General features: G+C 52.0%; 1 protein-coding gene across 7 annotated transcripts in view; it reads left to right on the top strand.

Annotated features, from left to right (window-relative positions):
• The window catches only part of RERE (arginine-glutamic acid dipeptide repeats), a 422,829-nt gene that overhangs the window by 397,798 nt on the left and 10,632 nt on the right, over nucleotides 1-14,399 (top strand). For all 7 annotated transcript variants that reach the window (XM_042994378.1, XM_042994377.1, XM_042994380.1 and 4 more), the window contains 2 exons: nucleotides 12,817-12,979; nucleotides 14,093-14,185. In XM_042994378.1, the coding sequence (XP_042850312.1) occupies nucleotides 12,817-12,979; nucleotides 14,093-14,185 (256 nt within the window). The remainder of the gene's footprint in view (nucleotides 1-12,816; nucleotides 12,980-14,092; nucleotides 14,186-14,399) is intronic.

Genomic DNA, 14,399 nt, shown 5'->3' with positions numbered 1-14,399 from the left:
GGGCTGCGTCTCCCGGGCCACGGCGGAGCCGTCGTGACGAAGCCCGGGGGGAAATCTGCCGCCCGGAGCTGCCAGACTGGGGCAGGAGGCTCGGCCCCCGCCGGTAGGGGCCGAGTGTCCACACGGCGGCCAGTGGCTTTACCGCTTCCCCGCGCGGCGGCTCCTCCTTGACGCCTGCTCTTCAACCCCAGACGAACGCTGCTCCTCCCTGCCGGCGACCGGCCCCGTCAACGCTCCTCAAAGCCCGCGAGGTCGCGTCCGGCAGGGGTCGCGCCCGCACCCCCTTTCCCGCCGGCCGTCCGCGAAGCCCAGTCCTTGGGCTCGTGTGTGTCTGTCCGCTAGGGCCGCGCTGACAGAGCAGCCCGGAGGGGGGGGGCTTAAGCGGTAGAACTTTGTTCTTTCGTGGTTCCGGGGGCTGGAAGTCCACGATCACGGTGTCAGCGGGGTCGGCTTCTTCTGAGGCCCCCTTTCCTCGGCTGGTAGACGGCCGTCTTCTCCCTGTGTCTTCACACCGTCTTCTCTGTGTGCCCATCTGTTTGCGGATTTCCTCTTCTTGGAAGGGCACCGGTCATACTGCGTCAGGAGCACCCTCATGACCCATGTTAGCTAATCGCCTCTTCAAAGACCCGGTCTCCAAACACAGTCACATTCTGAGGTGCTGGGGGCCAGGGCTTCAGCATGCGATTTGCGGGGAAGGGAGAGACACGTAACTCAGCCCTTAAGGGCCTCGTGGAAGGTGGCTGCCCGCCCCCTCACCCCCCTCCCGGGGTTCTCCATCCACGAGCCGCTGGGCGGGGCGCTCGCCACGTGTGTCAGATGGGTAAGACCTGAGCACAGGTTTGGTTTGCGAGCTTGTCTCGATCTCTCTAAGATCTTTGCCTTAGGTTAAATCCAAAATTCAGGCCAAAGAGAGGACATGTTTCACATCTGCGTCTAAGGAGGATGTAAAGCTGTAATTGTGTTTTCGTGCTTCGAAGGGTAATCTTCGCCTCTGTTCTTTTTATTAAACAAATGTGATACGGTGACAGAATTAAATACCCCTTCCCCTCCTTTCTTTGTAATGAGGAAGTCTGTCCTTTATTTTACAATTCGACTTGCAGAAATGGATTGTACTCGATAATTTGCTGTGCGTCCATAAAAACCATAAAATATAAGAAGCAATGTTGCGAGAGTGGCTGTTCTCATTTCCTGGCAGTCATTACATGCTTCCAATACAAAAACATTTTTCTCCTAACTGTCCGTTCTGAGCTCAAAAATGGATCTCCCTCCAGCCCCTGTCATTCAATTATCACCTCGGGAAATGCACAGATATAACTGATGATCCCTTTAAAACGTCCTGCAGCATGCCATCCTCTCTCATCCTTCATCTTTTGTCCTGTTCCCGTCATTAAATGTTACATCGCCAATGTATATTTTATAGGGTGACCCTGGCGGTGTCACTTTGATACTGTGCAGGGATAATAAGATTGCACATATAATGAAAGGCCGATAAATAGAAAAATGTTTACGACACGGAGAATGGTGCTTTTAACAGTTTTATGGCTTTCTCTTTTCCTCTCTTCTCTTCTCCCCCTTTGCTGGTAGAATTGTGGTTTTGTTACAGAACGAGAAAACATTAAGAAGGGCGGTGTGGTAATAGAACCGACAGCGGTGAAATCCCACTTGCCCTGTTGCTGAACTCCAATAAAATGAATTCAGGAAATAATGAAGTATTCGGCTTATAGGAAAGAAAGCCGGTTTCAGTGAATGAATTCTTGGGGGTTCGGGGGACCCTACAGAGAAGACGCGATTCTTCGCGTGGGCGTTATTGTACTTAAAATGTGAAGTCTTCGACGGCTCCGTAAAACCAGGGATAGAAGCCCCCGAGTGGGCCCTGGTGTGTGGGTCCTGGGTTAAGTGAAGGCCAGTCTTGTCGCTGCATCGGGACTGGCCAGGCTTCTGTGCCACAGGCTGGTGTAGGCGCTACACGGGGTGGGTTTCAGGCTGGGCCTTAGACGGATTTGTGATGGCCGTGACTCTGTCTTCCAGCAAGTCATTTCCAAATCTGTTTTCTGGTTTTTATTGTTGTTATTTTTGGCTAAATGGAAGAATCTTCTACGTGTTGCTTGACTGGTAGGTGTCTTAGTGGAGCTGCTTGGAGAGGTGGCGAGACCAAGAGGTTCAGGAGACCCGCCCATTGGCCCTCGACTCATCTCCGTGGTTTTGAGCACACTTCGAAGCCACCACCTTGGATTGATGCTTCCTGCTGGAAGTGATTTGGAAAGATGCTTTGTAGCACGTTCAGAAGCCATGTTTTGAAGGACTCTGCTTGATCAAACTCTTCGCCTTCCTCAGAGAAAGAAGAGTTACTGCTTTTAGGTCAAGAGGCCTGTGAGGGTCACTTGCTTGGCACATCTCTGTGACATACGCAGCCTAGAGCCAAAAGTAGGCCAGAGGGCTTTGTCCATAGTGGAAGCCATTGGATGGCTTGAGGCGTGGCCGGCAGGTTGTGAGGGGTGCTCGCGGCCGTGGGCTCCCAGGGTCTGTCTGGTACAGTCCTTGGAGCTTGTTCCTGGTGTGGGAAGTAGAACGTATTTGTCTAGGCTCGTGCATAATTCTGATTGTGCGCTGTGCCAACCAGATGTTTTTCTGAACCTGGTACCCCGGCTTCGGGCAGGTGCGGTTCTGTACTTCTTGGGTGCGGCATTGGGGGGTGGGGGAGGTGGCTCCGCCCTGGGATGGGAAGGCTGGCCACCCATTGTTATCAGGGACGCACAGTGCCTTCGTTTGCTTTTCTTCCTAAACTATTCAGGGTCCATTGAAGAGGTTTAAGATACTCCCTAGGTGAAAGATAACCCAGATTTGAGCCTCTGGCTTTAAGAAATACATCGATTTCCCCTTAGTTCATAGCAGAGTGGTTAAGAGCATAGGACTCTGGAACCAGACTCCCAGGGCTACCATTTGAAGCTGTGTGAGCTTGGACACATGGCTTTGTCCCCTGTGCCTCGGTTGTCTCGTGTAAAGCAAGGATGACGCGATTTATGTGTTAGGGTAGCCACGAAGATGACGTGTATATTAAGGAAAACATTTATTGTGCTTAGCCCTCATCATTGCAGATTTCATAAGCCCGGTGAAAGGTGATTGGTGGTTTATAAATCTGCTGAATGGGGAAGTGGCATTGGATTCCTAAGTCCACCCTCCTGTCAGCCCGTGACCCCCACTTTCAGACCACTGCTTCTAGACACCGCAGGCACGTGGCTTACGTTTTCACGGGCCCGTGGAAAATGAACTAAAAATAAGAACAGTGTAGTCATTGTTCATAACGCTGGATATCAAATTAAGGAACTCTTCTTATTTGGATATAGTCTGTCTTTTCTACTTCTTTAGAGCTAGAGTGTCATTTCTTTTATGAAATAATGATGAGATCAAGAAGCAGTTATTTTTAATGATCTTATTTGGCAAAATAAAAGTCAGTGATCTGGTATCCATTTCTCAGAAGTTAATTTTTTTAGAGTTAATTTCGGGTGAATTTTTTTTTTAATATTTATATATCTTGAGAGAGAGAGAGAGAGAGAGAGAGAGAGAGAGAGATAACGAGTGGAGGAGGGGCAGAGAGAGGGAAACACAGACTCCGAAGCAGGTTCCAGGCTTCGTGCTGTCAGCACAGAGCCCGATGCGGGGCTTGAACTCACGAACTGTGAGATCATGACCTGAGCTGAAGTTGGATGCTCAACCGACTGAGCCACCCAGGTGCCCCAATTTCAGGTGAATTTTAATGCTCAGGGAATACTCATCTCCTCAAATGTTTACTGAATACTCAAGATATTCAAGATACTGCCCTAGACTTGTGGGTATTTGCCAAGGAAGTAGGCACAGACTTGGGGACACTAGGTCACTCATGGTTACGGTTTGGGGCACCTGGATGGCTCAGTTAATATCCAACTCTTGGTTCCAGTTCACGGTTCGTGGGTTCGAGCCCCATAATGGGCTCCGTGCTGACAGTGCGGAGCCTGCCTGAGATTCTGTTCTCTCCCTCTTTCTCTGCCCCTCCCCCCATTCACGCTGTCTCTCTTCCATTCATGGTTCCGGTCCAAAGGAGAGCCTGTGAGTACCAGGAGAGAGACAAGTGTGGAAAAGTTCAGGTGTGCAAATATGATGACCTCTCAGGGGCTTGGGGAGAAGGAGAAGGAAGGCTTCAGGGAGAAGATGGCATCTGTGGTGACCTGAGCCCTGACTGGTGAGGACTCGGATCCAGACACTGAGGGGACAGCAGCCTGGCCGTCGTGTTTGGCACAAGCCAGGGGCTGTGAGGGTGGGGAATGTGGTAGAAGGGTCTTCTGTGGCCAGAGGGAAAGGCCCGGGAGAGGCAGCAAGGCGACTGGGCCTTTGTTCTGTTCGTCTTGAGGAGCCTGTGGCCTTCACTGTGTGGAGAGGGAAGTGACCAGGTCAGAGCTGGGCTTTGGGGAGACTGAGCATCTCTGTGGGAGAGGACAGGCCTGCCTAGGAGCTCGAGTCTGGACATCTGAGTGGAGGGGAGGTGTGGGACCAGACGGAGAATCCACAAGTGGTCAGCAACTGAAGCAACATCGAGCTTAGGAAATCTCGTTACAAGTTTGGCTAAACAGAAAAATGTCTCTGTTTCAGTTTCTCCACAATGTGTAAATAAATAGTGGTCATCATTATTTAAAAAAAAGACAATTCTTCATCCTGCTCAACTAGGATTTTTTAAAGAGAGGTTGGGGGAGTGCCAGTTTCCAGAACATCTCTGTGGGCGTCTTAGCGTGGCCTCTTACAACCTGTTCAACCCAGGAGAGCGTCACCCGCTTCGAGTCCTCTTTCTCCTCCCTCTCCTTCGCCCTGCCCCCGAGAAGCCGGAGGTGGGTCGGGGAGATCGCCTCGCCCAGACGCAGGCTGCCTCCTCGCCGTCGGGTCCTCTAGCATGGCACGTTCGGTAGGTGCCCCTCCAGCCTCTTGCGCGCGGAAGGCGGTGATTCTGCCGTGTGCCTTCGAGCAGATCGTCATCCTGTCACGTGCACTCTGAGCCCACAGAGTCGGTGTTCAACGATTAGCAGCAGAGCCGGCTGACGGTGTCGGGGCTCCGTCAGGGATTAGGGGATTCGGTTGGTTAACAAAAGAAGGAGCCCAGGAGAGCACCGCTTTAATTACCAGAGTCGATGCTGGAAGACGACCAGTTGCCCGCTGGAAAAAGATCCGTAAAGGTGGCCGCTCCTGAACGTAGCTGATGGCGCTACCCGGCACCGGGCTCCTCACCTGAGCTGTTGGGGACACTCGTCAGCTCCAACCCTGGAGTCCTCGGGGAGCCAAAGGAAAGAATGACTGTCACAGGAGCCTGTGCCAGGAAATTTTACTGACTTGCTTCACGACCCTCGAGTTAGTTTTGGCCAAGAAATGCAGCTGTGACTCCCAGGCAGAAGTGGTCGTGGATGTCAGAGGGCCCAAGCTCAGCTGCAGGGTCAGAGCACGCCGGTCCGAGGGCTCCCCAGGGGCCTGGAGCGCGCAGGCTTGCCCGGACCCGCTCCAGGAGCCGGGGCCACGTTCCCCTGTGGCCTTGACCGCCCTTGGGGCCCCGGCTTGGGGAATGAAGTCTGAGAAACAGCTCTGTGCCATGTTTCCTTCTCCCTCCTGCCCCTTCTGCGTCTGGGACCTTGTTTTGTAACTAGTCGTTGCCTGCTGGAACTTCTCTCTGGAAAAACACACCTTCTTTTAATAAAAGGGGCTGGGGCTTTAGATCTCTCCGTTCCATCCAGCAAGGGCGGGTTTCTTTACTTCTCTACCTGGACCACCAAAGAAGGGAGTGGATGGTAACTGAAGGGCATCATCCTTCAAACAGAGTTTTTGCAGCAAAACACCTTGATTGTAACCAGCTGTGCTTTCGCATGCAGACTTAAGGGAAGGTGTGGATTGGGTGGAGATCATTTAAGTGTACTCTCTCTCGTATTCACGTTAAAATATTTATCTAGCATTGGAACAGTTAATAATAGATCTTAAAGAATTAAAATAACTTCTCCTAAACGCTTACTTTCTAACCCCTGCAGTGGAGTATGTCAGTTGTGTGCAAAGGTATGCATTTGTCAGCCCTACCACACAGTGGGTCCTGTCCCGTCGCATCAGCGGACAGGGTCAGGCGGGCTTGAGGGGCCTGAATGGCAGCTTCAGAGAAAAGCTGTGTTTCTAATGCCATTATCCATGTGGAGGATGGCTTCTAGGCCTCCTCCCCACCCTTGCTGCCCCTCTGTTTTGAGTACGCGGTACCTGGCTCCGAGAGGATGCCTGTTGACGCTTTGGTGGAGAAGAGGAAGTTAGCAGCGGCTGTCCCTCCTCGGGGGGAGGAAGCATTGGTGGGTGGCCTCCACTGGGGACCTTCTGTGGCTGGTGCCTGGGCACTCGCTACGGTGCAGGGACCCAGATAGAGTCCTTCCTTCCTTCGTCCCTGCCCCTCCTGTGCACGTACCAAGGACTGGTTTGTCAAGGCCTTCCTTGGCCGGACTGAGGCCAGCGGGTGTTAACCATTTTTCCTGCTGGTCACGGAACCGCACTGCGAGGATGGAAGATACAGGAATAGGGCCCTGGACACCGAATTGAAGGGAGTGTGAGAGAAGAGGGTTGTTTCCAAAAAACCAAGGCCTCGCTTGGCCTAACAGTAGGTGGCAGGCTGCAGGTACCCCATGGTCTGCGGGCACTGTGTCCAGCTTGGGGCGCCAAGACTGGTTGGTTGTGGCAATAATAATATGTTATAATCACAAAAATGGGGACTCAATCCTGGGCGTACCCTTATGTTTCTAACATTGGACAAAAACGACTGACTACCTTTTCGTGCCTCCACGTCGGCCTCCTGGGGGTCTCCTGTCTTGAGTTGATGCTGGGCCGAGGTGAGAGAGAACCCAGGGAGTTGAGGGCTTGCTGCTGTGCTCAGTTCAGGACAGACCTGCCCCCCCAGTGAGCCCTTGACCCTCGCTGTGCTCACAGTGCCTTCTCGCTCTGCCATCTGTCCTGTGCCTTCACTTCCCCGGGGTCCCTTAGAAGACACATAGTTTATCTTACTTTAAAAAATACATGCGTGTTTGTGTGTGCGTGTGCGTCAGGCTGGACAGGTTACAGGTTCCCCTCCCGTAGCGTTGCGGTGCCTGAAGGAAGGAAATAGTCTTGTCTGCAGGCATCGTTTTAGCCAAGTGGCTACACGCAAATTAACCTGCTGGTCAGACGGGAAGGAGACCCCGTCGGGTTGTCCCCTGCTGCAGGGCTGCGAGCTCCCACCTCCAGCCCCCGCCCGCCTCTGCTCTTACACACACACATGCGGTGGGATGCTCACTCTGGACCCTGGGACGCGTCGCCAGTCTGCTGTCCACCTAGACGTACCAGCAGAACTTACCTGAAGGCTGCCAGTAAGTGCTGAGCAACCCCGGTATCCCTCACTCCCCATGCTTCAGTTCAGGCTATCTGGGCCGTGGAGCCATGAAGGGAGCGTGCCCTGCCATTTTATGTCAGGCGAACTTGATGGGCTCACGGTCTAACACGAGGCGACACAGAAGTACAATGGTGACCGGGGAGGAGGAACCAATTCTCCTACTGATTCCAAGTGGTGGAGCCCAGGAAGCTTCTGGATCACAGGAGTGGCTGTGATTGAGCTGTCTGCTGGTGCCTGGAGCCTTTTGTCAACCTGACACTCTCTATCTCTCGTCCCAGCCCCCACCCACCCAGATAGAGGGCTGCACAGAGCATCTTATACCTCCCTTTTCCTTCTCTCCCCACCCCATGTTTGCTTTTGGATGGAAAATCAGAGAAACCTACAGGGACCTGCCCCCCCCCCCCCCCTCACTGACTTGTCTGGGGAGAGGACCTGCTGTGCAGAGCCTGCCTGGGAGGGAAGCCGGTGCCTAAATCCAGGAGCAAATCTCTTCTTGCCAGCGGCTTTTTGCTCATGACCTGTTGGGAAAATCCAGCGCCCCTGCCCCCCCTTTCACACGCTGCAGAAAAGGCGAAGAGTTGGAGAGAGAGAGAATCCACTAAATATAGACCAGTGGCTTTAAGCGCTTCTCTTGGCGAGCACCGCAGCCCATAATGCTGTCGACCGGAGAGGACGTCGCCCCCTCTCTTTCCCTTTTTGGCCCAGGCACTAACCCAGTTTAGTCGCTCGTGCCGTGTGCAGTTACAGCACAGGGACGGGAGGTGTGCTGGCTGTGAGGCCTTGTCGCGAGGTGGGGGAGAGCCCCGGGAACAAAACCGCCGCCGCGGCCGTTCGTGTCCGCGTTTATGCCTCTGTGTCTGCTTGCAAGCAAAGGCGGGAGCTCATTTGCAAGGCTGCCTTTGTGGAGCTGCCTTTTGATCGATGATTGCCTGTGTTAATGTTTCAGCAAGCTATTGATTTCTGCAACAGCTTTTGTTCCTGAATTTATGTGCAGCGGGTCTCTGCAGCACACACTATGCATGTTTGATTAAATTTCAATTGACTTCGTTCCTGGTGAGGCCTCTAGCTGCCTCATTCCCTGTTTGTAGAACCAGACCTTTTCCCGACATGTTCTTTTGTTTGTGCTCAAGACCTAGCCACCCATGCAGTCACCAGTATGCTGTTTCTAATCCGCCTAGATTCGCTCCGTTCCAGTGTTTAATCCCTTCGTAGACGGTACAGTGCTTGAGAGGCAGCTAATAAAACCTGGCCTGGATTTTTTTTTTAAAGTTAACTTCATGGCTGTGTAATTGGTACGCATAGCATATATACCGTAAAAGGACACCCACTTTAAGCGCAGTGAGGGCACCGTTCAGGGAGTTTGACGACCGTAAACCCGCGGGGCGTTTATGGGATTTATTCTTTCACCCCGAAAGGTTTCCTCATATTCTTTTATAGGTAGTTTCCTACTTCTTGTCCTCTGTTCTCTGGACAACCACTCGTTTACTTTTTGTGATTGTAGATTTGCCTTTTTAGAGAACAGACCCCCACAGTCTGTACTTTTGTGTCTGGCTGCTTACAGTCAGTGTGATGTTTCGAGGTTGATCCGTGTTGTCATGTAGATCAGTAGTTTGCCTTTTTACTACCAAGTAGTATCTAGTAAGTGGATGCACGGTGATCTGTTTCTCCCTTCTCCCGTTGAGGGGTATTGAGATAGTTTCCAGTTTGGGGTGGCAAAGAGTAAAGGTTCTCTGAACGTGTTTACGTGGAAAAGTCTTTGTGTGAGCGTGCTTTGAGCATGCTTTTATTCTTTTGGGTAAGCACCGAAGAGTGGGATCAACTGCTGGGTCATACGGTAAATGCTTAGCTTTGTAAGAACTACCAAAGTTTTATGAAGTGGGTGAACCATCTTATATTCCCACCAGCCATGTATGAGAGTTCTAGTTGCTACCCCATCTTCCGGAATTTTGAAATGTGTAGTTTTCATTTTCTGAACTGGTTTTAGGCCTATAGTGGAAGGGTCCTTCTGGCTTGGTCGTTTGATCCCTGGTACTGAGAAAATAGAATGTGTTCTGGACTCTTTTTCTTGTCGGCAGGCTATTCTTTCCTTCCTTTTTTTTTAAGGTTTATTTAGAGAGAGAGAGAGAGAGAGAGAGAGAGAGAGAGCGAGCGCAGGGGAGGGGCAGAGAGAGAAGGAGAGAGAGAATCTCAAGCAGGCTCCATGCTGTGAGCACGGAACCCGACGCAGGGCTCCGGCTCCTGAACCGTGAGATCCTGACCCGAGCCCAAATCAGGAGTCCAGCAGCCAACCAGTTGAGCCACCCAGGTGTTGACAAAAAGTTGATGATTATTTCAGTATTAGGTTTCTTCGTCATGTCCCGATTTTCTCACATACTTGAGGAAGACACAACACAGCAGGAGTGGAGGTTAAGGTTGGGAACCCGGCTTTTCTTGAGCCTTTTTCTGCCCGGTGTGTGACGTTAGGCCAGTACCATAGCCTCGCTGGACTCTGGCTTGCCCTATTTTAATCTGTGAGTTATGCTGTCTTCTAAGACCATTTGAAACTCTTTCAGACATTCATGTTTGAGAAATAGAAATACATTGAACCTTAACACAGGTTAAAATGGCACAGTTTCACTTACAAGCAGGTTTTTTTTTGATAAATATAGTCGAGTACTGTAAATATATTTTTTCCTCCTTATGATTTTCTTAGTATCATTTTCATTATTTTATTGTAAGCATGCTGTAAAAAATATATGTAGCATATATAATACGTGTTAATCAACCGTTTATGTTATCAGTAAGGTTTCTGGTCAACGGTAGACTGTTTGTTAAGTTTTGGGAGAGTCCGAAGTTGTACCTGGGTCCTTGTGTCAGTGCCCCTCACCTCCAGTCCCTTGTAACTGTGTGAGTCAATATTGTGTCACAGATCAACGTTGTACAAAGGTGTTAGGGTGGCTGCTTTTTAACAGCCTGTAAGTCAGGCTGAGGTTTGGCAGAGACCCTGCTAGCACCTTCCCACCTGATTTTCTCTCCCATTTTTGATTCCTTCTCCCTCCTGTAGCTTCACATTTCCTCTTACATCCCTGGCCTTTCTCATCCACTGGCCCCTAAAATGACTTCAGCTAGAGGAGGTGGGAGGAACCACTCTGGGGTCTCACATCCTTCCTTCCAGCTTCGGGATTGGGCCACGGTTCACTGCACTAGTTGCCCTTTTGAACTGGTAGAGCATGTCACGCTGGCTAAGTATTGAAGGGTGACAGTGACTTGCCTTGGCTTCTGTTCTGTATTTTCTCGTAGGAGGACCGGCGTCAGATCAGTTTTGTATCCGCACAGGTCCCTTAATCCCCACTGGGTGTCTGAGTTTGTTCCCTCCAGCCAGCCAACACCAGAAGATCAGTAGAGATAAGTGACTTTCCAAGTCAGGAAAATGGGAGATAAAGAGCAGGAGCCAGGAGCTTCTCAGATGATGACCTCAGGGGCTCGGGACGCTCCGGTCACCACAGGGACAGTTGTAACCTACATTTGTAGAATAACATGTGACAGACAAACCGGTCAGAAATCCAAGGGCATTTCCTACACTTTCCCTTGTTCGGTTACTGTCTCGTGGAACTGGAAAGGGGGTGGGGTGAGCTTGTAGATTTGCCTGTGCTCGTCCTTGGTGGCTGGCTCCTGGCCTCCCTTGGCCTGGGGTCACGCTTCATCTGTTAACTATTGGCAGTCACTAGCATTTTGCTGAGTGGCACTTGGAAAGACTGAAACCTATCCACAGCTCCACGAGATACATGCTATGGACCTGTGGAAGCCAGTCCGAAGTTCCTCTGAACCACAGGCTCCTTTAAGGGTCTGGCAGCAGCTGCGGTCCCACTTCTTAGAAAATGCACAGGCATAGAATCCAACTCTGAGCAGTGAGCACTCAACACACGCGGGTTACCTGCTTTGCAGAAGCCGTTTCCCCACTTAAAACCTGCCCCCTTCTCTTCAAACTGACTTCTCATCGTGTTCTAAGGCCATTGCTTCTGGGGGGTGTTTTAATGAAATCTCGTCTAATGGGGTGCTCGGCAATCACAAGAGTTTGTCGCCTGGTATCTGCTCTTCTCTCCTTCAGTCTCTCCGGCACTGGCCTTTCCAGCTAGATGGATCTCAGGTCACCGGAGAACAGAATCTCTCGCTCTGGCTCTGGCTCTCGGCTCCTCCATTCACAAAGCAGTGAGCCTTCCATGAGGCTAAGTGGTGCTCTGGCCAAGTGGCTCCAACCTCGGGGTACGAGTTGCTCCCAGGATGACTTCCAGGATACACTGGTCCACCAAGTTGATTGTCCACAGGATTGATTCAGTTAGAGAAGATCAGTGTGATCTAGGCACTCTCACTGCTTTAAGTGTTTTTGGGTTTTTTTTCCTCTAATTCCAGGTGAAGATACTTTATCTTGGGATGTTTAAGAAATTGGTCTTTGTCAACCAGGGTTAACCAAACGTGGCACAGGGGTAGCAGAAGTGCCCCTTTTTCATGGTTGCATTTGGGTTCATGTCCCCATGCTGTATTTTTTAAAAAGATGTCTTGCCTGCCTTTCTGCTGGGCCATGAAAACCTTAAAGACCGACCTTGTGGGGCACCTGGGTGGCTCAGTCGGTTAAGCCTCCCACTTTGGCTCAGGTCATCATCTTGCAGTTCGCTGCTTCGAGCCCCGCATCGGGCTCTCTGCTGTCTGCACAGAGCCCGCCTCTGCTGCTCTGTCTCCCTCTCTCTCTGCCCCTGCCCAGCTCGTTCTCTTTCTCTCTCAAAAACTTCAAAACCAAAGACTGACCTTGTGACATGTGGCATTTCATCTCTGCATCAGTGCCCCTGTGTACGTGGCCCTCAGGCGTCACCTTCAGGATTTTGTACCAGCTTGTCCCACTGTGGTCACTCAGACCGGGTGGAGGCCGTGGGGCAGTTCTCCTGGGTTTGGGGTCTCCTTTTTTCCTGACCCCGGCTCCCCACCACCTGAGCGCCTGAATTGTTGGGGTTTTTTGGAGGGGGAGGGGGGCTGTTTCTGGAATAGCCTAAGTGGCCAGGCGTTCCCTTGTCACACCTGTATGATTTCAGTGCAGTGCGGTGAAGAAACCATCTGTGCACACACACGGTTAGCGGGCGGGGATTTTCCCTTTTCTCGGTTGTTTATTGCTGTACCTCCATGCTGGCGTCTGGCACGTGACAGCTACTCAGCAGGTACTTGTTGAATGAATGAATGTTCTAGATATCTAGAGGTTCTGCTCCCCTGGGCTGAGGGGACAAGTCCAGTCCCCCTCACGACTCAGGAGCAAAGCGTCCTTTGCGCTCCTCCCCAGCACAGCCGTTCCCAAGTAGCTCCTGCTCCTGGCAGAAGAGGGAGCTGCAGGGCAGGGAGAAGCCATCCCCGAGCCCTTCGTCACCGCTGGCCCTTCTCTCCCGCAGGGGGAGCTGATCACCTTCTATTACTACTGGAAGAAAACCCCCGAAGCGGCCAGCTCCCGGGCCCATCGCCGGCACCGCAGGCAGGCCGTGTTCAGGAGGATCAAGACCCGCACCGCGTCCACACCCGTCAGCACGCCCTCCAGACCACCCTCCAGCGAGTTCCGTAAGTGCGGGGCTGCTCCCGGTTCTGGGCCTGCACTCACAGGTGTCCTTGTTGCAGAGTGGCTTGGGGACATCATGTGTGTGGTGCAGGCGTATGAAACTTGCGCCTGGATGTAGCACTGACTTGGGGGACTTGGTAGGAGAGGTTCATAACTTATTTATGCATTTAAATTTTTTAAATAAACTCAACATCATTGTAGCTTTTTATAAAAACGTAAGTCTTGACTTGTCCTGGGGTGTTTTCGATAATTTCAGAGGAGATTTCCCACTTCATGGCGGGTGTTCTGTTTGAGTTACTGCGTTGGTATTGTGTTGGCAATAAGATTCACATTTTCTTCTTTTTCCTCCTCTTGGTCCCAGTGTAACATGCAGAATAATTTGATGTTTTCTTAACCTTTTTTTTTTAATTATTTAAAAAAATTTTTATTTTAAAATGTTTTGTTTTTTGAGAGAGAGAGTGCGGGTGGGAGAGGGACAGAGAGAGAAGGGGACGGAGGATCTGAAGTGGGCTCTGTGCTGACAGACTGACAGCAGTGAGCCCGACGCGGGGCTCGAACTCACAAAGTGTGAGATGACCTGAGCCGAAGTCGGACGCTCAACCGACCGAGCCACCCGGGCGCCGCAGATACCTTCTTAACCCGTAAAAGCTGGCGTGCAGCAGCGGGGCCGGTGGTTCTGTCCTGGCCCAGGGCGCTCCGCCTGAGGGTTGCTTACGTGGGACATGCAAACCAGAATCGACCCAGTAGGGCTGGCAGGGGCGGGACTCGGTGGAGAGGGAGCGCCTCGGGACGTCCACATGTGTCGGGGAAAGCACTTGGATGCACTTCGCCTGCTCCCATTCCCAGTTTGTGGGCATCAGTGCTCGCCACTCCGGGATGCGGGTGTGACGCCAGTCCCCCGAAATACGGTAGGGCAGACCCTCGGGTACTTCACCCGAGTTTTCGTTCTGATCACCGGCCCCGAGGAATTCAGAGTGGGCCTTCGTGAACACTGCCCCTTCCAGGCGACTCTGGTGGCTCAGAGCCTGGGGCAGGCCACGGGTCACAGGTGGTCCGGGTCTTGGCCAAGCATGATGGTGTCTCCCCCATCCCTGTTGTGTTCCTGCCATGCCCAGTGGACCTGAGTTCAGCCAGCGAGGATGACTTTGACAGTGAGGACAGCGAGCAGGAGTTGAAGGGGTACGCCTGCCGCCACTGCTTCACCACCAGTAAGTGGGGGTCTGTGGGAAGGCGGGCGGGGGGCGCTTTCGCTGAGGCAGGCCAGGTTCAGGCGCTTCCAGGTTCGGAACGTCTCGTGAGTCCAGTTGAAGACCTGCCAGGGAATCACTGGCTTGACGTCCGCATTGCGCTTCAGGGTTACTTGAGAAAAAGCAGAAGTTCGTATTTGTTGTCACTCCCCTGTCGAGCAGTCAGTGTGGTCGG

Source organism: Panthera tigris, chromosome C1, assembly GCF_018350195.1.
Source record: "Panthera tigris isolate Pti1 chromosome C1, P.tigris_Pti1_mat1.1, whole genome shotgun sequence".
Taxonomy (NCBI): Eukaryota; Metazoa; Chordata; class Mammalia; order Carnivora; family Felidae; genus Panthera; species Panthera tigris.
Note: the sequence above shows the minus strand (reverse complement) of the source record. Positions and strands in the feature narration are given on the sequence as shown.